This window comes from Pseudonaja textilis, chromosome 3 (genome assembly GCF_049901715.1).
Source record: "Pseudonaja textilis isolate UNSWEBS1 chromosome 3, rPseTex1.2, whole genome shotgun sequence".
In the NCBI taxonomy this organism is placed as follows: Eukaryota; Metazoa; Chordata; class Lepidosauria; order Squamata; family Elapidae; genus Pseudonaja; species Pseudonaja textilis.
Window position 1 is genome coordinate 141,085,254 of NC_141992.1, and position 21,680 is coordinate 141,106,933.

Below are 21,680 nucleotides of genomic sequence, written 5' to 3' on the forward strand. Positions count from 1 at the left end.
ACTTAGCAGTTAAAATAATGTATATGAACAATACTGATTTCAATTGTTTCAATGTTTGTAACTTTCTGAGATTCGTCTTATAATTTGCTTCAATAAGGATTTGTTGTACTTCAGTTATGATGGCAAAATTGAGTTTCAGATGTATTATGTTTTATGAAAATAAAAATTTAATTTTAATTTAACTCAGTGCAAAAGGAGTACATAGCTATATAATTTTACTGACGGATCTAATTAATACAACAAAGGAAAAGCATGACGGCTACCCAGGAGAGACTCATTCTTCAAATTCAAAGTAATTTTATTTTCTATTTACCTGCTCTGGCTGCAATAAGGTGGGTTGGCTTATTGGGGTCATCTTCATTCAATACAAGAGTTTTTGTAATCTTAGCTCCAAGTGCAATAGCATGATAATGCTCCCGTGTTTTTTCTATAGGAAAATTTGTAGGGTATAATCCACTAAATAATATAGTAACATCTGACAAAACTTTTTGTTTCAGTTCTGGCACTATTTTTCGTATATCTGGAAGTTCATCTGTTTCTTTTCTGACATATTTATCATACTTGGAATAATAATCTGTATGCACTCTGACAAGAATTTCTTCAAGGTATATTAAATGGTCATCATGATCTGTGTCATCATCTTCTTCTTCTTCCATACTTTGATCTAAAGATTCTCCTACAGTTATGCCAGATTGTTCACTATTTTGAGACTCTGTCTCAGCTTCTTTCTTGTCTACACAACCATTTCCTAGACTACAAAGGCTATCTTGTTCAATTTCTTCACGTGTTTCCAAATCCAAAGCTTTGGCATGTGTATTAACAGTAAGTGAAGGTACAGAGTCTCCAGAATGGTTCAACTGTCCATCTTTTTCTAAATTTGTATTGTTTTCCTGCAGATGTACACCCTTTTCTTCCTGCACAGAATGCTTTGACTTTTTCCAGCTTCTTTTCCCTTCATTTTCACTATCAGAGGCAGAAGAAGATAAAGATTTTTTAGCTTCCAGGCCACTATCACTTTCACTATCACTAGACAACTCGAAGTCCAAATAATTGGCTGTTTTGTCTTGAATCTGCTGCTTGCCTGTTTTCCTGTTTTCCTGATCTGAAGGTACACAAGATTCCTTGGCGCTCATCTGATTATTTGTATTAGGAACATTTGTTATCTGATCAGAATCACACAAAGAGTCTGTTGTTCCTTTATTGTTAGAATTCAAATCACATGGTGAAGTCTCACTGCTGACAGAATTATTGCCATTTACTTCTTTTGTAGATTTTTTAATGCCATTGCTCTGTTCTTCCACATTTCCAGTGTTCCTCATTTCTTCAGAATCTTTTATTACTGCTGCTGGATCAGCTGCATCCATTAATTTTGAGGAATGATTTGCTAAATTAAATATACAATATGAATTAAATTCAAATTCAACTTACACAAGTAAGTCAATCAAAGAATATAAATTATCCAATTAAATACATTGCATCTTTATTTAAGGCAAAAACCTGGGCCTGCATGATTTTTGCAATAATCATATAAGGAATACAAAAAACACCCCATGGAAATTAGTTAATGACATTCCCCCTTCCCTACCCCTATCCATGGGGAGGGAAAGAAGCCGAGCCAATTATATTTTGATGTTGCACAGAGATTTAATTGATTCAGGGTTAAAAACAGTATTATTCATGGCTACACAAAATTGTGAAAAGCACATTATTTCATCTTCAGTTACAAGATTATATCTCTATTTAAAATTCATACAATTAGAATGTATTATCTCCCTGAGTACAAAAGAGGTCAAGGAGATTATCCCATTTATATCATTTTCTTAACTGAAGTATACCAGCTGGATAGTGTGAATTCTATTAGAACAGAGGTGTCAAACTCGATTTCATTGAAAGCCGCATCAGGATTGTATTTTACCTCGGAGGGCCAGAGTGGGCGTGGCCAGAGTGGGTGTGGTCAGCTCGACATCACTCTTGTCAGGGGTGCCTGTCCCTCTGCCAGAGAAAACAGGCTCCTGAGCTCTGTTTTCGGCTACAACGGCCTCCTGTAACCCTCTACCAATGAAAACAGAGCTCAAGAGGGCTGTGTGCAGCCCACCTGAGTTCTGTTTTTGCTGGCAGAGGCACCGCAGGCCAGTCTTTTGCCGTTTCCAGGATGGCCCTGTGGGCCAGATCTAATCACCCCGGGGGCCAGATCTGGCCCCCGGGCCGATGTGCTTCAGCATAATGACATAGTTCATTGAAAAAAATATAATTGTATATTTCTGTTTCTACATATTTAGATGTCCATTTTCATAAATGTCACCTATAGCCTGGACTAACTCTCTTTTGTCTTACTTTTCATAAGAGATAAACAGCAGAGAGAACATTCTCGGCATGTAATTAGAGGCAGGGAGAACATTATACCCTTATTTTTCAGCCATCATGTAAAGAGCGCTTATGAATGTACAACAGCACAAGTGGGGGGGCATACATAAGAAGTGTGTAACTGGCTCTATCTGCTGTTATTCACCAGTCTGCTTTAATTAAGTCCAATTTGTAATAAAGCACATTTAGTCCTACTGTCACTGGCTAGGTTCAAACAATGCACTGTGCTCGTTGGGCTTTTATTTGGCTAAGCACAACATATACATCCAACCATTGTGGTTTATAAATCACAGTTTATATCTTACTTTTGTCTACAAGACAAACCACTGTCAATTATGGATAAATTATAGTTCAACACAATGTGTGAGCTATTCAGAGAAGCACCTATGGTGGTTATTAATTCTTTTTCAAGTTGAGGTGCCTAATTTGGACCTGCTTGAGCCAGATTAATTAGCTGGTTACAGATTAGATGACAGACAAGTTATTATGTATTCTTAGAACAACTTTCTTTCTCTCACTTCTACTTTTAAAGTTGCAAGTAGTAGGACAAAAGAATCCAGGCTGAGGACATACCACAGAAAAATACTTCATTTCTTTCTCACTATATCGATTTATTTCTGTTAAAAATCTATCCTAATATTGTTGAAAAAGCTCACATATAATTACAATGCAAAATTATTCTTAAAAGGAGGCAGCTTTTAAAATATAGTTGATAAGTGTAAGTTACCTTATACTAGCATTGATGACTTCCCATCCAATAAAAACCATTTCTACATATCAATTTCTAGCAATCTTGTAATCATTTAAAAAATGATTATAGATGTCTGCTAAATGTATAATAGAAAAATTTGATTCTATTGGATTTCAAACACTGTCTTAGATTAGTTAATAGTTTGCTTAAACAAAGGTAAAGACAATTGTCTTTGTATGATGCAAATATCGAAAATTAGAACATAGTTTCACACTAATGTGTATATTGGACAGTTACCTTTCTTTCTCATTTGAGCTTCCTTTGAGCCAGGTGGTGCATTAATATCACCTATACCCTGAAAATATACATATTTCTTCACAGTGATCAAATTAGGTGCAAATTTCCAAACATCTTCTCTGTCATCAATAATGCAAACCATGGAATCCCCACAAGGAAATAAGTTCCTACAACCAGGGAACAAAATTAATTTATTTTGATTATCTACTTTTAGATAACTCTAAAATAATTACTAGTAGGTTGTGACAAGTTGACAGAAGCATATAAGCAAACATTCATTTCTTTTAGGTTCATCTGACATTCAGTTCTACCACCAACTAACTGGTCAAGTATGATCCTCTGTTGCCTAAAGCAACCAGTAAGTAGGTACAGAAGGAATTCCATCTCGGATGAAGATAAAAACAGATATGATTTTGCTTAGTGGATACTTTAGCTTAATTACTGAAGAAGGGGCAGCAAGAGAAAAAGTCAGAGTTGACAAAAAACAAAGTTCATGCAATATAGTCTAGAAAAAGCAACGGCAAGATCCTGACAGTCTAAATAAAATGCACAGATGTTAGTAAGGTAGAACATGCATCAATTATAATTTTTGTTATACACTATTCAATTTTAATAAAAGAGTTAAAAAATCAACACAACAAACAAAACCAGAATTATTCTCATGATAAATGTAGATGACCAGCTGAGCCCAAGGAAGGAGTCTGGTGCATCATCGGTATGGAGGCCACAAGAACTCTAAAGTCCAGCCCTTTTTGAATTCCACTGACTCTTATCTATTGCCAATCTGCCTTGACTGTTTTAAGAATTCATATAAATTGGTACTCATTTTTGTTACCGAAGTATAACTTAGAAAGAAATACACAAAATAAAGCTTAGGACAAATGATTTTTCTAACATATAGAGATACAAACACAGCATTCAATTTAGCTATTACAAATCTTTCTTTTCAGTCAAAGTTGACAGAAATACTTGTGCATGTAGCTGAAATGTAAGTATACTTGTATACTTAAATACTTGTAATATTTAATTTATTTTTATCCGTTATTTCCACCAGTGTATTTTGTATATTTATTCCATAAACAACAGTCTACTCACAATACATACCTAAGGTTGCCAGTTTTTGAATATGGATCAATACATTCATCCCTCGACAATATTCGATGAGAAAAAAGCTTCTTTTCAGAGTCCAAAAATGCTTTTAAAGGGGGAAAAAAAGCCTGAAATTAATTTTTCCAGTATTAATACATTTTCTGCAGGGATTTGTATACTATGTATTTGTTTTCTAGATTATTATAAATTACACACATATATTTTCATGTGGGTTTTCCTATTAAATTCCAAAATATATTTATGTACTAATAATGCTGCAAATTAACTCAATGTCTCTAATTGAAGAATTGGTATATACATTAAATATATTACTATATATATATTAATGTATATTGGTATATACATTAAATATATATAAAAATAGAGATAATACATTAGAACATTCTGGAATAAATAATAGTAAAGAAAATATTTTGAAGCCGGTATACTATTTTATATATTCTTACTTGAAATTTAAACTAGAACATATGGTTTTCAACATCGTATCATTTTGTTAATATTAACAAGATACCCCACCTTGATTACTCCTATATTTTCATTGCAAGTCTCAGGATTGAAGTCTCATAAATGTCTCTCATTTATCAACAGGATGTCTCAAGTGTTGATAAATGTTTTGGTGCTTTTAGGCAAAGCACTAAAGATGTGCTGTAATGCTTAAGCAAAGTGGGCAAGATAAAGAAAACGTTTCAATAGAAATTTCTTGCAGTTGCAGGTTTAAGTTATACTTCTAACACTTGTGTATAAATACTGTATAGCTATCCTTGTAATAGTATTGGGTTTTTTTTAATGTAATTGTGTTGTCTAGTTTGTGGTATATAAAAATCAGTTTTATCAAAGCTTTATCAGAATTTTTGATCTGGGAAAAACCATCTTATGCATCTCTTGGTTTTGCCATTTGCCTAGTAGTGTAAAATATTTAGCACCTGATAAATGATATATCAGATAGGCAATACCCAGCTTGGCTGGTTATATAATACTTATACTCTAGAGATAATCAATACAAACTTGCTTTTTTAAAGCAGATATTTAAAAAAATACTTTAAAGTTTTGACCATAATTGTCTAAATTCGATGTTTAAACATGACTGGTGATTCAAGAAGTAATGCACTTAGATCTAGTATCTATTGGCAACTACACAGAATTTTCTATAAGTTAGAAAACTTTTAGCAAAACACCTCCATATCACTGGTCAATCATTAGAATTGATACATGTAGGCCAAAATGACTGCATCTTAAAGTAATAACTTAAAACCCACAAAAGCAAGAAAATGTGAGAGTTAAGGATAGAAATTCAACCTTAACTCACCCGCATTTGCTTAAGAATTTCAGCAAATTCATGTAGAATCATCCCTGTTGTGAGACCCCTGTAGTACCTAGGCATAACGAATTGAAAATATTAGCTAAAGAGAATCATCACCAGATAAACTTTAGAAAAATGAATAGTTATTGAAGTGAAACAAGCCACTTAACTTGGAAAACAAAAGGACATAAATATTTTAAAATAAAATACATTTCAATAAATTAAACCAAGACATAGTCAATTATTTTTCCAGATCTGTACCTACATAAGAAACACATTCTGACTAGATTAATAGCATATATCTAGCCAAATTTTTCTTATATATACACAGGCTTTCTCACAACTGACTATTACCTCATGAAGACAAGGCAAGACATACTGAAACAGAAATAGAAATAGAAATTTGTTTCTCAATGTCATCTTTTTTGGAGCTTAATTATAATTTCCTAGTCGGTATGAATTAATATATGCATACTTAAGTACATTTAAACCAAAGGAACAACATGACAATCAAACAATATACTCTTATATAGTTTGACATGAAACCATCTGCTCAAAAGGACAGTTTAGTCATGCTTTCCTTTATGAAGAATTATAAATACAGAAACAGTCAGAAAATTGTTTCTCTTTCATTCTTATAAAAATGTATCTAAAAGATGGCAGGATTAAAGTCCTAAATAACCTAAATCCTGGCAAGCTAATGAAGGATAATGTGTGTGTTCTCTGTGTGTGTATGTGTGTGCGGGTACGTGTGCAGTCTCAATCTGCAATTTATAGAATATAATTAGACTTTAACTCAACCTAGAGCAGTCATATATCTTTTAACAGGCACTTGTCAATAGTCTTCAATGCAGCATTCAAGAAGAGCTAGTGTCACCAAATATTTTTCAAAGGTAGCTCATGTAGAGTGCAAATCCATGTAATATATATTCTAGGCATATGTAGGAAATTCAAAAGCACATCCAAACTATGACTCAGGCTCTTTACAATAGCCATTCTCAATCTGCATTTTATCTATAGTTTTAACTACAATTCTCAACATTTTCTAAAAAAGAGCTGAGAACTAGAGAGCATTTAGGTTGTGGATGTTTATTTTAGAGGCAATTTGATTGAAAGCCAGTGTGGTATAATGGTAAAAGCATCTGGCTAGAAAGCGAGAGACCATGAGTTCTAGTCTCATTTTAGAGACCAATCTGAGCCCAAACTTCACAGGGTTGTTGTTGTTGTGGGGAAAAGAGGAAGGAAGAGGTATTATGTATGTTAACTGCCTTGAGTTTGAGTTGTTTAAAGAAATAATAAAGGTAGGATATATATTAAATAAATAAATATAATCCCAATCAGTGCAAGTTGAATTCTATCATTAATCTGCATTATGACTTATCTGAAACAGTCCTATATAATTTGGATAAAGCCTTAACTTGTTAATCCTCATCCAATCTACCATTTTAGGGTCTCATTTAGAAAATTCTTAGGTTTTGATAGAAAAGAGAGCAAAAGCTATACATTAGCATAATAGTGCCACTAAACTCCCAACTCTGGACAACTTCTCCCATAGCTTTATGTATGTAAATACTAGGTATGGAAAAGAAACTTTGAAGAGTTCAGACCAACATCTACTATATTGAAAACATGCTGAATGTATAAATGGGTAAATGAAAGAACAACCACTTGAAACAGCCTAGTCATAAAAATCAAAATCCCTGTAAAATGTCTCTTTCCATGCTCAAGTCACTAATAAAACCAGAAAATTATCAAGCCCCTGCCATGATCATACATCAAGAAAAACAATTCTCTTCATTTTGCAACAAAGTGTAACATGAAAATGAAATGCATATGGATAATCCAAAACATCCAAAAGTAACTGCGGTTGGGATAAATAGATAAAATGGATTGGATCTTATCCAACACAATACAGTGCAAAAGTAAATTTTTAAATCAAGTTCTGTTAGTTCTTTGTGATATAAATAAATCACACACTACTAAGCCTTGGAATATTAAAACAGACATTATATAAGCAAACAAAAAGCAATCTAATCCCCCCTCAATATCCTATATATATTTAGATTTTAAAAAAAAAATAATTAAAAAAATAGAATTCAATTCCTGTTGACTGAATCCAGTCTCCTTGTCAGCTTTACTGAAATATTTTGCTACTGCCTTCTTCTGGAATTAAAAAAAATTACAGCAGATATTAGTTTGTATTTCTGAAAGACAAAAAAATTGTATACCCCAAAATAAACATCCGATTGAGATATGTGGTTGCTTGAAGAATTATTTTATTAGAATTATAATTGATATTGCTTAGTATAGGTGGCACGTTCGCATTTGGTAAAGTAGGGAAAGTTGTCATCCTCTTAATTATGGTGAATTACAACTTTCAACAATTCTACATAATCAGCATAATGAGGAACCTGGAGACTAATTTAGTAATATATGGAGATCTGCAAGAACATTGTTGTTTTATAGACATATTTTTAACAAAGGCATTTCCTTAATATATCCTTCTTTGCACTTTAGATTATTATGGCATCCTACTATGAAGACACCCTAACCCTAACCCTTTATTAAAGGGAATTCAATATGTTTCAGAAGAGCTTCCTAATAAACTACTGCAGTTTCTGTTTATATAAATATATTGTATATGTACTCACATATTAAATAATTTCCCATAGCTACTTACAACAATTTTGTAAGATATGAAACTGAAAGCAGAAATGTTTCTTTCCTGACAAATTTTAAGTATTGGGTACATATGTAAAATTTAAGAAACATTACTTTAGGCACAGATTTAAAATATGTTTTTGTCAAAGTGAAAAATGTCCTATTTGATTTTAATGTAGAACAAAAGTACTTTTAAAAATTAAAGCAGCATCCGTTAAATATGTTTTTTAAATATCATACATTTAGCTGCAAAATGCTGCCACCTAGAGCTTAAATTAAATATGATCTGCTATATATGTATCTATGAAAAAAATTCAAAAATTATCACAAAATCTAGAGTTGGAAATAACCTTAAGAGTATATTCCAACCTCTTACTCAGTGCAGAATCCAGCTGTGCGTGCATCTAACAGATGACCATCCAGCCTGTTTGAAGACCTCTGGAAAAGGACAACTCATCATTTTGCATGGCAGCTATACAAACTGACAGCTATATATCAGGAGGCTCTTCTTGACACCTATCCTGAATCTAATTCCCGTAGCTTTCAACTATTAGTTTGATCCTGCTGACTGGGATAATAGAGAATAAGCTGACTCCATCTACTGTATAAGAACTCTTTAAAGCAGGGGTGTCCAACCTTTCACCTTCCCTGGGCCACATTTGAAGATGAAAATTTGGTTTGGGCCGCACATAAAATAAAATAACAGTAACAATACCTGATCATCCAAAAAAAAAAAAAATAGAAAACACAGTTAATATATTATATTTATTTGGAAATAAAGTTAGTGAGATGTTTTTAGTATTTTTTATCGCGGTTTTTTTATCACATTTTTTTTATCACGGTTTATTTTCTGGCCAAATTTTGCGGGGCGGGGAGGGGAGGGAAGAAAGCTTGCCCGCCTCGCGCCTACCTCTCCTCCTGCAAATGGCCCGGCTGGAAGCGGCAGGACTGGAAGGCAGAAGCGGCGGCGGCAAAAGCAGCGGTGGCGGCGGGGGCAGAAGCAGCAGCGGCAGCGGGGGCAGACGCAGCAGTGGCGGCAGAAGCAGCAGCAGAAGCAGCGGCGGCAGGGGCAGAAGCGGCGAGGGCAGAAGCAGCGGCGGGGGCAGAAGCGGCAGGGGTGGGGGCGGCAGAAGTAGCAGTGGTGGCGGGGGCAGAAGTAGCAACGGCGGCGGTGGCAGCGGGGCAGAAGCAGCAGCGGCGGCGGGGACAGAAGTGGGGCGGAAGCAGCAGCGGGGGGCAGAAGTAGCAGCGGCGGCGACAGCGGGGGCAGAAGCGGCGGGGCGGCAACAGCAGGAGGTGGCATTCTGACGGCGCCCGCCTTTTCTGTTGCTGCTTGGCGTGGCACTCGCCTCGCCCCGCGCCTGCCTCTCCTCCTCCTCCTCGCTGGCTCTGGCACGAAGGTTGGGGTGGGCACCGGGCCGCATTACGAGGCGACCTGGGCCGCATGCGGCCCGCAGGCTGGACAAGCCTGCTTTAAAGCCTATTATGTCCCTTCAATCATCTCTTCTAAAGACCAAAGATGACCAACATCTTTTAATGTTTCTCATAGGGCTTGATTCCAATATGTTACTGTTCTTTTTGAATACAATATTACAAGAGGGGTTTGGACCAGGCAGAGTAGAATGAAATAGTGATATTTTGATGTGGATCTATGCCCATTAAAACATGCCAAGATCGTATTTGCCTTTTTAGTAGCAACAGCAATATCACTTACTTATATACTTTAGAGATATACCACTTCACAGTGCCTTACAGCCCTCTCTAAATGGTTTAAAGAGTATTTAAACGTATTGTCCCCAACAATCTGAGCCCTCATTTTAGTGATCTCAATCATATGCATTATTATGTTGTTGTTTATTTTAATCTATTAATTGCCCAGCTTCAGTGGATTCTGGGCCAAGATATTTGTAGTGTAAAAGGCTACTTGATTTTTTTGCACCTGTTCAACTACCAAGTCAGTCATACCAGGTCACATAAGATTACATTTTGTGATAGATAGGAGCCCAAACACACCAGTCCTATTATATTTTATGGAATAGGCAAAATCAGTTGGAAAAAGGCAGTTGTGCAAATATCCAAATCCTATGCCATTCTGGTCTTTAAAGTTTATTAGCATCTTAAAGGGTCTACAATTTAACACAGCCAATTCGCTGCAAGACAACTCGCTGTGGGACAATTCAATTTAATTATTGAAAATAGTTTTAAAAATATTTTAATTTTTATCATTCACATTTCATTTTGTTCCTCCTTTGTCATCCTTTAATTATTAATTATAATTGCACTGTTTCTTCAATATTAGTGTAACTCTTGTCCCATGGTGAGCTGTCCTGTGGCAAGTTGGTCATGGTGAATTGTCCCATGGCAAATTAGCTATGAGTTGGCCAAAGCGAGTTGTTGTTGACTGTTTAAGATGCTAATAAACTTTAAAGCCCAGCACGGCATAGGATTTTAATATTTGCACAACTGCCTTTCTCCAACTGCTTTTGCCCATTCCATAAAACATAGTGGGACTGTTGTGTTTGGGCTCCTGTCTATCGCAAAACGTAACCTTATAGGATCAAGGAGGTATGCATTTTCTGTCCTTGCTGTTTGGAACAGCATCTTTTCCGAAGTCCACATGACTCTAACCCTTCCTGTTCTCTAAAGAGCCTAAAAGACCTGACTCTTCTCACAAGCACTGAGCTATGATGGTCTGTGAATCTGCCATTTGTAGTAATCTATTTGTATTCTCTTTCTCCCCAGGATGAATGTCCTCTGCTTTTAATTTTCTGTAAGCCACCAAGAGATCTATTCTTGGGCACATAAGTTAAAATAAAAATAAATAAATAACTGTAGCATCAAATAATCGTAACATGTTTTTCATTTAACATTTTACAATTCCGGAGGGTGGGGATGGGAAATGAAAGAGAAGTCAGTGGAAAAATGCAGTGTAGCTACAAAAAAAAAAAAAAACAGAATAAAGATCTGAAGGAAGAAAGCTTGCAGAAGATGACTCTTAATTTTTTCTAATTCCTTTATTAAAAGTGGGAGGCATCTATATTTTCTTCTGTCTACCAAAATAATATATTACTTATGTATATATTTCTTATATATTCTTATATATTTCTCCATAAGGATTCCATGGGATATACAATCAAGAGGATAGAGCAGACTCAACCGTTTATGCCCCCTGGCCACATCCGGCCCTTTGGCTGTTCCTGTCCAGCTCACGTGAGGTCGATCGGAAACTAGAAATCAAATAAAAATAAGCATGCTGAAGGGGGCAGGAGAAGCCGCCAAGTCAGGTCTGGCTCTGTGCAAAATCACTATGCACTCCTTCAGCCAACTGATGAGAGAAAGTACTTTTCTGTGTCTGTATGGTACTCAGCCTTTGTCTGGAACAATCTGAGCAGTTGAGGTGACGGAGTTTGAGGATATCAAATCAGGTTACGTTGATTTGGCCCTTTATAAGAGTTTCAGTTTCTCATGTAGCCCCTTAGGATAGTACTCTTGTTCTGTGGTAGTATTGGCCAAAAACCATGAACTCTGTAGATTTCATGGATGTTAGAGGGATGGTTTGGAAGAGATGTTTTTAATCAACATTGCTTTTTGACAGACATTATCCATCCTGATTAAGTGACTTGCACGGAAGGCTCATTAGACCTAGGGATGGCCTCCTAATACTTAAAGAATGGGCTGTACTACACTATAGATATCTTTAAAATTATTTCCAATAGTCAACCCAAAATCTTCAGAGAAGCTGCCCAGAGTACCCAAATTTCAAGAGCTGAGAAGGGCTGAAGCCAGGAAGCATTATTGGAAACTAATAGCACATATTTTCTGAAGAGTTTCATACAGTAATGAAATTGTACTTTTTCAGAACACTTCTGGTGAATATTTATGTACCACTTAGACTTAGTCCAACTCTGTTATTCTGTTCTGTTGGATCTTATTAGCCAGATATTTTGTATTTTATCTGACGACTGAGAGAACAATGGGGAAACTGAAGGTTCACTTCAGAGAAGGCCAAATTGCTGGCCCCAGGTGAGAATAAGAGTGGTGGAGCCACTGGAAACTCCGGCAGATCTGAAGGCCTGAAACACTGATCTAACTGCCTTAAGGACAGATACTGAGGAAGTTCTATGAGAGGCTGGACAATTTGAGTAAGTGTGGAAGAGCTAATTTGTTTGTCTTGATGAGAATAAAGCCTCAATTAAAGCTTTAAGCAAAACAAACAAACAAAACAGAATTGGAAGTAGGAATGAGAACGGGATGAGGATGTTTGGTTGAATGAGGGATACCAGTCTGCGTGGCGTAAATACTTGGGAAGATTTAGAGCTGATCATAACAGATCCTAAATAGCTCAATCTGTAAGGCCCTTAAAAATACTGTAATTAATTAGTAAAAGTCTGCAAGGCTTTGCCAGATAAGTCTTGTCAGATTAACCTTATCTCATACAGATATAATGTATCTTCATTTCAGTCCAGGTGGTCCTCACTTAGTGACCATTTGTTCAACAATTGTTCAAAGTTACAATGGTGCTGAACAAGTGGTACTTACTACTGACTGAAGTTATAGTCAATGTCTCTCCAGTCAGGAAATTGTGATTCAGGTGCTTGGTGGTTGCCTCATGATTACAACTTTGCAGTGTTCCACAGTCACGTGATTGCCATTTGCAACTTTTATTGACAGCTCCTGACAAGCAAAATCAGCAGGGAAGCTGGCAGGAAGTTGCAAATGAGAACCACATGAAATTGCATTTAACAACAGTATGTGATTTGTACATTGTATTTATTAACTGGATATACTGTAACTACCATGCCTAAATTATGCAGTTATGTGACACTGAGTTTGACAACCACATTACTTAGCAATGGAAATTCCCAGTTACCATCAATAACAGAGGACTATTTGTATAAAATATTTGACAAAATGCCCCATGACATTCTCTTTGGCAATTATGTGTGGGCTGAATGGTGGGACAAGAAAGTATCTGGTTGGCTCAAAAACTGGATTCAATGAGTGCTCATCAATGGCTCCTCATGAAACTGAAGAAAGTGACAGATGCCACAGGGCTCAATCCCAAATCCTTGTTTTTGGGTAAAAGAAGCTGTAAGAATGCTTATCAAATCTGCAGACAGCACATATATTTTTATAGTATGTAAATAATATTTTTATAGTATGTAAATAAAATTTAAAAGAATCTTGAGAGGTTAGAAAAATATGTTGAAACTAACAGAATGAAATTTAATGAAGTAAAAATTGTTTCACTTAGCGAAAAGATTAAATACACAGGAACAGGATAGGAGATACCTGGCTTGGTAATAGAACCTATGATAAAGATCTTAGAATAACAACTGATTAGTGTGATGAGGTCAGGAAATAGGCAAATGAATCAACATAAATACAGGTTACAAGTCATAGAAAGTAATCATCTTCAGCATTGGGTCCAGTTTTGGCTTCACTGAAACAGATTCCAAATAGGAAAATGTTACAAAAGATGAAAAACTATAACTGAATCCTTTAAAAAAACTGGATGAGCTGGATAGAATTAGTCTGAAGAGAAATAAGATTGGAGAGATGCACAATAGTATTCTTCTGAAACTATGTCCATAAGGTAAATCAAAACATGTCTCATCCTAGGAATAACGCATTTATACTACTGATCCCAAATGAATGTTAGAAAAAAAATACTAAAAACAGCAGTTCCATAGTGGAACCAAATTAAAACATAACAGACTTCCTTCTTCAGTGGATTTGTTTGGGAACCATTTGTTGCTGATGCTGAATTTGGACCTCTGCATTGAGAATGAATCAAAACTTGCCTTTTTCAACTTTATAACATTATGATTCTAAAAAGTAGCAATCACATTTAGCAGAGAATCATACAGACATAATAGGCTTGATACAAAAAGTGGTAAGGAAATGGGCAAAAGCTTCATAAGCAGATAAAACATACAGGTAGTCCTCGACTTGTGACCATACCTGATCCTGGCAATTACAGTCATAAGTTATGATGGTTGTAAAGCATCAGAACTTATGACTGACCCAATTTTACAACCTATTTTTTTGCAGCAGTCATTAAGCGAATATGGCAGTCATAAAGTGAATGATTTGGCCATTAAGCAAAGGACATGTCGTTAAGTGAACCCATTGTTTATTATGGGTCAGGTAGATTTATATATAAATAAACAATCTGATTTTCTTTTGAAACATTATTTTCAAATAAATTGGCAGAACTTAAAATAATATATTATGGTCAATTGTCAATACTATTTATACATAAACATAATTATCCCGAAACTAATAACAGCATTTAAAATTCTTGACACAAGGTCTTATCTGATCTAAATGGGATTTGTAAGGGTAAACATATCTAATAATACCAAAACTGACTGGAAAGAAAGAAACATGATTGCTTTTTTCTACTTATTAATTCAGGATATTAGTTTAAGAAAACAACAAACGGCCTATTCCTTTATCCTATAATCACAGTGGTTTATAGTATGAATAAGAAACCTTTTTCAGATGGGGTTCCTGGAGGTGCATACCATTAAATTCTCAATTACAAAAAATCAGCTTGATTCTTTTTTTACATTTTTCAAGCTTTTCAAGAAGTAAATTGCAAGTTTCCGGTCCTTTCACATCCTGCCCAAACCTAAAAAACATTTAAAAAATAGGCTGAAAAGTTTAGTTCCATCCAATCTGAGAATAGCTCTGAGCTGAAATGTCAGCACATGGACAAACATCACAAATTGCCCATTCCATGTTTTACCTGTTCAATACAACAAATGTTCCCATGCAATAATATTTACATGCAGACAAATAAAAATATTTGCATTTTCAGCTGGATAAATTGTATCAGTCTTTGAAAACCAGGAAAAGTAAAAGAAAAAAATCCAACATAACCCTACTTCTGTAGATTCCTGAGCTAGAAAACATCAAATTTATAATTTGTTTTTATACCCTTATTTATTTAAGCAATTTATTCAATCAAACTAAGAAATAAATACTTTCAATCCTTGAATAAATGGACAACAACAGCGTAAGAGAAAAGTTGTACCAGTATATTATGAAAGCAATTACCACAATTCTTAGAGATACATTCTATGTTTTCCTCTCAATTCTTGTTAGTGGCCACTCTTAATCTACTCAATAAGTATACCTTTGGAGCAGTAATGTGTAAAAGAATTATACTATAAAAGAATGAAACATATATTCACCTTCATCTATTCATTCAGGATTCTATTTAGCTATTGTTTATGGAATGATCATGAAACAGGCTCAGATAAAGCTGGAATTAATTCAAAGACAAGGAATACAGAATACACAGCCGGTTGTTTAACTATAGACATCCTTAATTATGTTTTATCACACTTTCAGAAAATTCAGAAATGTCAAGAGAATTTAAAAAATACTGGATCAAAATAGGATTAAAATTCTAACACTGAATTTTAATCACACGAGACAACAGTTCTACAGCTGGTTCAAACAGGCGGGGAATTGAAGTGGAGGTGAGCAGAACAGAGCAGAAGTATAAGGATCTAATCTAATGACAAGAACCTGGACTACTGGAATTGCTGTTGCTAAGTGATGTAGCCATGTGATGTTTTGCCTAACACTGCATAGCTGAGTGACAGAAATTTTGGTCCCAATTAGGATCATTAAGCAAGGGTTACCTGTATAGGATTGTTAGAAATTAGTACATACCTGAAATACTAATATTTTTAGGTTTCAGGAGCATTATAAAAAAGGTTTTGATGCTAATAGATTTGAAACATTGGAAAATAGCCTTATAATTATACATATATGCAGCGTACTACTTACCTGCAATAGTATGTGCATAAAGCCGGCTCCCAAATGTGAAAACATGCAGCTCATACAACTTGGCAATTCTTTCTAGGAATTCTTTACAATGAGGTCGCAATCGTGTATGGAGCATAGGTTCACCTCGACCTAACTGATAATGAAATATTCCCTAAGGGAGAGAAAGATTCATGGTAAGAACTTAAAACATTATGTCATATATATGGATAGCATATATGAATAATGAGGAAAAATCTGCATGCTACAAAAGAAAACCATGGCTAGATTCCAAAGAAATTAGGATCTGGTACAGTTAGGCTCCATAGACAAATCACAGTATGCTATCCTCACCAGATAGAAATTACTACACTACTATAGAAAACTATAGTATTCTACTACTATGCTAAGTTCAATAGTCATGCATCAAATGAATAAGAAAGTGTTTAGAAGAAAATGGCAACTTATTTGAACATTTAATGTAATTTATATAAATCTTCTTTGGGGTCAAACTTTGGTACACTCTCTGTAGCTATATATATATAACTAATATGCCATATCTATGTCTGTTTCCACATCTATCCATCCAGGTCATTTAAAAAAAATGCTCCATACAAATCAATTTCACTTTAAAATATTATTTAAAATGGTTTTATACTTATTATAAAGAATAGTAATTAATAAAGTTGCTTTACTCTGTTAGACATCTGTGGACAATGTTGCTCTGTGGTATGAATCAATGTTTGATCCAAATCTACCATCAGCACCAGTTTCCGATTTCGGCGTAGCCTTTCTTGATCTTCTCTTCCCAACTGTTCGGCTTGCTACAATAAATATATATATATTACTGTATATTAAATGCAAATGCAAACACCATAGGCTGAAAAGAAGATAAATATAATTCTATTTATTTTTCAATTGTAATGAGGAACTTAGAATTCCGAGAATAGCAGTGTTTCAGGTTCAAGCCTGTTAAAAATTACCTATTTATTCAAAATAGATTATACTAACATTTTAATTATGAAATTTTCTAGCAATCTGGTTTTATTTTTATTCACAATAAGTAGCAGATGCATGTAAAGAAGTAGAACAGAATGTTTTCTTACATAACTGTTTTGTACTGTGAGAAAGAGTATACAACTAAATTCTGCTTATTTGTTATTCCATTGATGCATAAATAACTGGTATACTATGCATAATGCTTCATTTAAATGCATTTTTTTTACAGAATATAGTTAAACATAAGTGTTTTTATTCCTATTCCTGAAAACATATGCTAGTGATGGATACTGTATTCCAAATTCAGTATATTAAGCTGAATGTGCAAAATATACATGTAACACCTCATAGATAAGTTCCACAATTATGTCCCACCAAGTACAATTGGAAATTATAGGATCAGAATATGATTAGTGTATTATTATTTTTTCAAGTGTGTGTGTGTGTGTGTGTGTGTGTGTGTGTAAAAAAACATGGGTAGCGGACAATACAGCAGAAGGCAATTTTCCTGTTTTGGGAATTTACATGATTTCTATTCCATCTTTCTATTTAATACTGACATTTAAAATAGGCAACTGTTCTATCATCAAAAGCTGTTTTTTTTAAATAGCTCACCAAAGGATTTCTAGCTAAGATGGACACCATATGCATTATGAAAATATATCTCTAATGAAATTTGCTGAACACTGGACTTTTCCCAAAAACAAAGGAGGAACAGTATACTTGCCTCAGAGCTAACCATCAATTCTGGGACACTATGAACCATTGATACAGTTGCTGTGGAAACAGGCATGTTTTGTTTTCCATTCTTGCTTTGTAACCTAATAATTGAGGGAAGGGGAACAAAGAATATTAAATGAATTGATAAACTGTCAAAAGATAAAGGACCAACCAACTTACTGTGCTATGAATTTTTACAACCATCCCATACATTATATGTGTCAAGTAGTCCTTAGTTTACACAATAGTTTATACTATTTAATTGCCAGGTAACATCCTCTCTCTCTCTCTCTCTCTCACACACACACACACACACACACACACAAACAAATACACACACATGAAACTGTGAGTTCTAGTCCTGCCTTAGGTATGAAATCAGGTTGGGTAATTTTGGGCTAGTCATGCTCTCCCAGCGTAATTCACCTCACAGGGCTGTTGTGGGAAAAACAGGAGGAGGAAGGAATATTAGGAATGTTCACCACCTTCCATTATTTATAAAAACAATAAAGGCAAGATTTTTTTTTAAACGTAAAAAAATGATCAGACTTTGAGAACCTGACAAACAGCTTACTTCAAGCACTCAAGGTTTATTCTAAGAGTAGGCAATAGTTAAAAAAACACAAGGTCTTTTTCAAAATGGGATTTCTGGCTCTTTTTATATATCACACAACTTTTAAAATCTATTTTGGACAGTCTCATTAAAGATCAAGATTTGGACTGCATATGCCACATGCTTCAGGGAGGACTTGAGGTGCTACTGGGAGAAATAGCATCAATTTCACTGCTGCCTCCCCAGCTTCATTTCATTTGATTTGCTCTTCACTAGCCCCCAATAAGGGAGAGGAACTGCCCATACTTCTCCCTCTCTTTGAGGAGAAAGTGAGCAGGACATTACACACCCGGTTTAGTTTTAATGAAATTCTTTTGTGATCAGCTTACTTTTCAGGGAGTGCTAAAATGAAGGACAAGAACAGTCTTCTACTAATTGAATACTGAAATATGACTACATTTATATGGGTGGACATGGTAAAGAATCTCTCAGTAAAAAGTATTGTGATCAATCTGGTTCTATACTGTTATATTCATATACGATAATGTACATTCCATAGTATGTATTTTTAGTTTTTACATAATCTACTATGGTTTTATGTACAGGCAGTTCTCAAGTTACAACAATAATTGAGGCCAAAATTTCTGTTGCTGAGATATTTCTTAAGTGAACTTTGCCCCACTTTATAACCTTTCTTACCATAGTTGTTAAGTGAACCACTGCAGCTGTTCAATTAGAAACAAAGTTAAGTGAATCTGGCTTTTCCATTGACTCTGTTTGTCAGATTGCTGCAAAATGTGATCCCATGAGATTGGGACACTGCAACTGTCATAAATGAGTCAGTTGCCATGCATCCAAATTTTGGTCACATGAACCATGGGGATCCTGTAAGTCGTAAGTGTGAAAAACGGTCAGAAATCACTTTTTTCAATACTGTTGTAACTTTGTGAACTAAGTGAACTGTTGGAAGTCGAGGCCTAACTATACCAACTTTTAAATCCACATTGAATTTTCTACTACAAATTATCTTCAAATTATTAGTTCATTTAGTGACCATTCAAAGTTACAAAAGCACTGAAAAAAGTGACATGACCATTTTTCACATTTATGACAGTTGCCACATCACCATGGTCACGTGATCAAAATTCATATTTGGCAACTGACTCATATTTATGATGGTTGCAATGTCCTGGTGTCATGTGATCACCTTTTGTAACCTTCTGACAAGCAAAGTCAATGGGAAAACCAGATTCACTTAACAATTGTGTTACTAACTGAACAACTACAGTGATTCATTTAACAACCGGGACAAGAAAGGTTGTAAAATGGGGCAAAACTCGCTTAACTATTGTCTCAGTAATAGAAATTTTGGGCTCAATAGTGGTCATCAGTCAAGAACTATCTGTAACCCTCAATTTTAGTCCTATATTGTGAAGAGAAATCCAGCTGTATACAATAGTACTTACTGTGTCAAATCTTGACCACATTCTGCACATAAACCTTTCATAACAACAGGATGGCTACATGCTTCTAGCCTTAGCAGTACACCTCTGAAAAGCAATAAAGAATCTGATTTAAGAAAAAAATGGATTCTTATCAAATTTCAGTTTTCATCAAAACTAGGTTATGTAAATTATACGTAATCTCTGTAAACAAGACACTAAATACATAATGTATATTATTTATGTTTACATCTTATTTTATACAAAAAACGTTTCTTTAATTTTTCCACCAAGAAATATAAGTTTTCAAACAAGGGACCTCTATGACCGATTGTAACTGAGGAACAGCTATGAACAGCTTCTATAATAATATTCTTATTATAGTCTTTATTTTCCCCATATATAGAGTCCATTATAAATTTTGATGGGGCATATGTAGTTGCATATGTGATTACTGATTATCAATATTTGGAAGATTTTTTTAAACATGTCTTCGAATTAGTCAGCCTATTTTAAACTTGGCTGTAGTGATTATTAAAAATCCATTGTCACAAATATATGTTGAAGAAAATGTTGGTTACATTTTCACTAGCTTTTTGATTATTTTAATGATCTCTTCCCCTCCCATAGTTCAAAGTGATGTATAAGGAATCATCTGTCAACATTTCTTTACAGTATTTTCAAAGGGGATATTGCTAACTAGGTATTAAATAACATGGATCAAAGATCCACAAAACTCATCTTAGATTCTTAGGGCTAGTTTACAGATTTCCTTCAAATGTCTGGTGAATACTGATGTTCCATGAACATAGATTAAGAGATACTGGAATAAGGTATACATCAGCCTGGACTTCATTACTGATCCTGTAACAAGAAAATATTACTTGTGCACAACTATGAACAAAGTAATATAGGAGAATTCCACAGCGCTAATAAACACTGCCACAACCTTCTGTGACAATTCTTTATAAGCTAGTGTTATAAATCTGATTAAGTAAACTGCCACAATACAGTGGCACAAACCATATAGTGGGAAAACTAAATAAGTGATATATTATACAATGACATAGTCTCACCTCAGCATACATTTCAAGGGTTGTTTTCTTTTGCATAAACTGTAACCAGCATTTTTTATTGCATACAACCTCCTAAGGAATGTATTTATTTTTATGACATCTTTATAGATAGCATTTTAATGTCAAATTATGGCTGGTCTGCAAATACAACATTTAAATTACAAATATGAAAACACCCAAACATTAAATAAAAATATTTTTTAAACTACCAAAATCCTGAGAATTGTTTGTGCTACATCTTGTGAGAGAATTTAATTATTTATCAAATTTATATATCACCTCAATCTAGTGGTCACTGGTTGAATTAGAAATCTTTAATGATTTATAGAAATTTTGGGAAAAATTCCAAATGTAGAAAGGACTGCTGACATCTGCTCCAATATCATTTATATCATGGGAGAATAAAACTGAATTTCCTTCACTTCTAATGAGCTGTTTACACAATTATCCCAAGTAAAGAAAAAATATTTCAGTTTTATATTTTTTCATGATGTAGCTCTTCATATATTTATACATAAAAGACTCTTTGACAAAAAATGTCCCTGGAAGCAAAATGCCCACATTTTGAATTGTTTTAACTAGAACATATAGAAAAAACACAATCTGAAAATGATGGGAAAAACCTATTCCCATAGTTTCAGGTGAAAGGGAATTATACTTGTATTGGTTTGAAAAATGAGTACAG

At 34.6% G+C, this 21,680-nt stretch overlaps 1 protein-coding gene across 1 annotated transcript in view; it reads right to left on the reverse strand.

Moving 5' to 3' along the window:
• Window positions 1-21,680, reverse strand: part of CTDP1 (CTD phosphatase 1) — a 38,838-nt gene that overhangs the window by 13,653 nt on the left and 3,505 nt on the right. The window contains exons 2-8 of the mRNA XM_026699477.2: window positions 19,944-20,027; window positions 17,932-18,025; window positions 16,901-17,029; window positions 16,230-16,380; window positions 4,457-4,547; window positions 3,353-3,519; window positions 314-1,384 (exon numbers count right to left, since the gene is read on the reverse strand). Coding sequence (XP_026555262.1) covers window positions 314-1,384; window positions 3,353-3,519; window positions 4,457-4,547; window positions 16,230-16,380; window positions 16,901-17,029; window positions 17,932-18,025; window positions 19,944-20,027 — 1,787 coding nt within the window. The remainder of the gene's footprint in view (window positions 1-313; window positions 1,385-3,352; window positions 3,520-4,456; window positions 4,548-16,229; window positions 16,381-16,900; window positions 17,030-17,931; window positions 18,026-19,943; window positions 20,028-21,680) is intronic.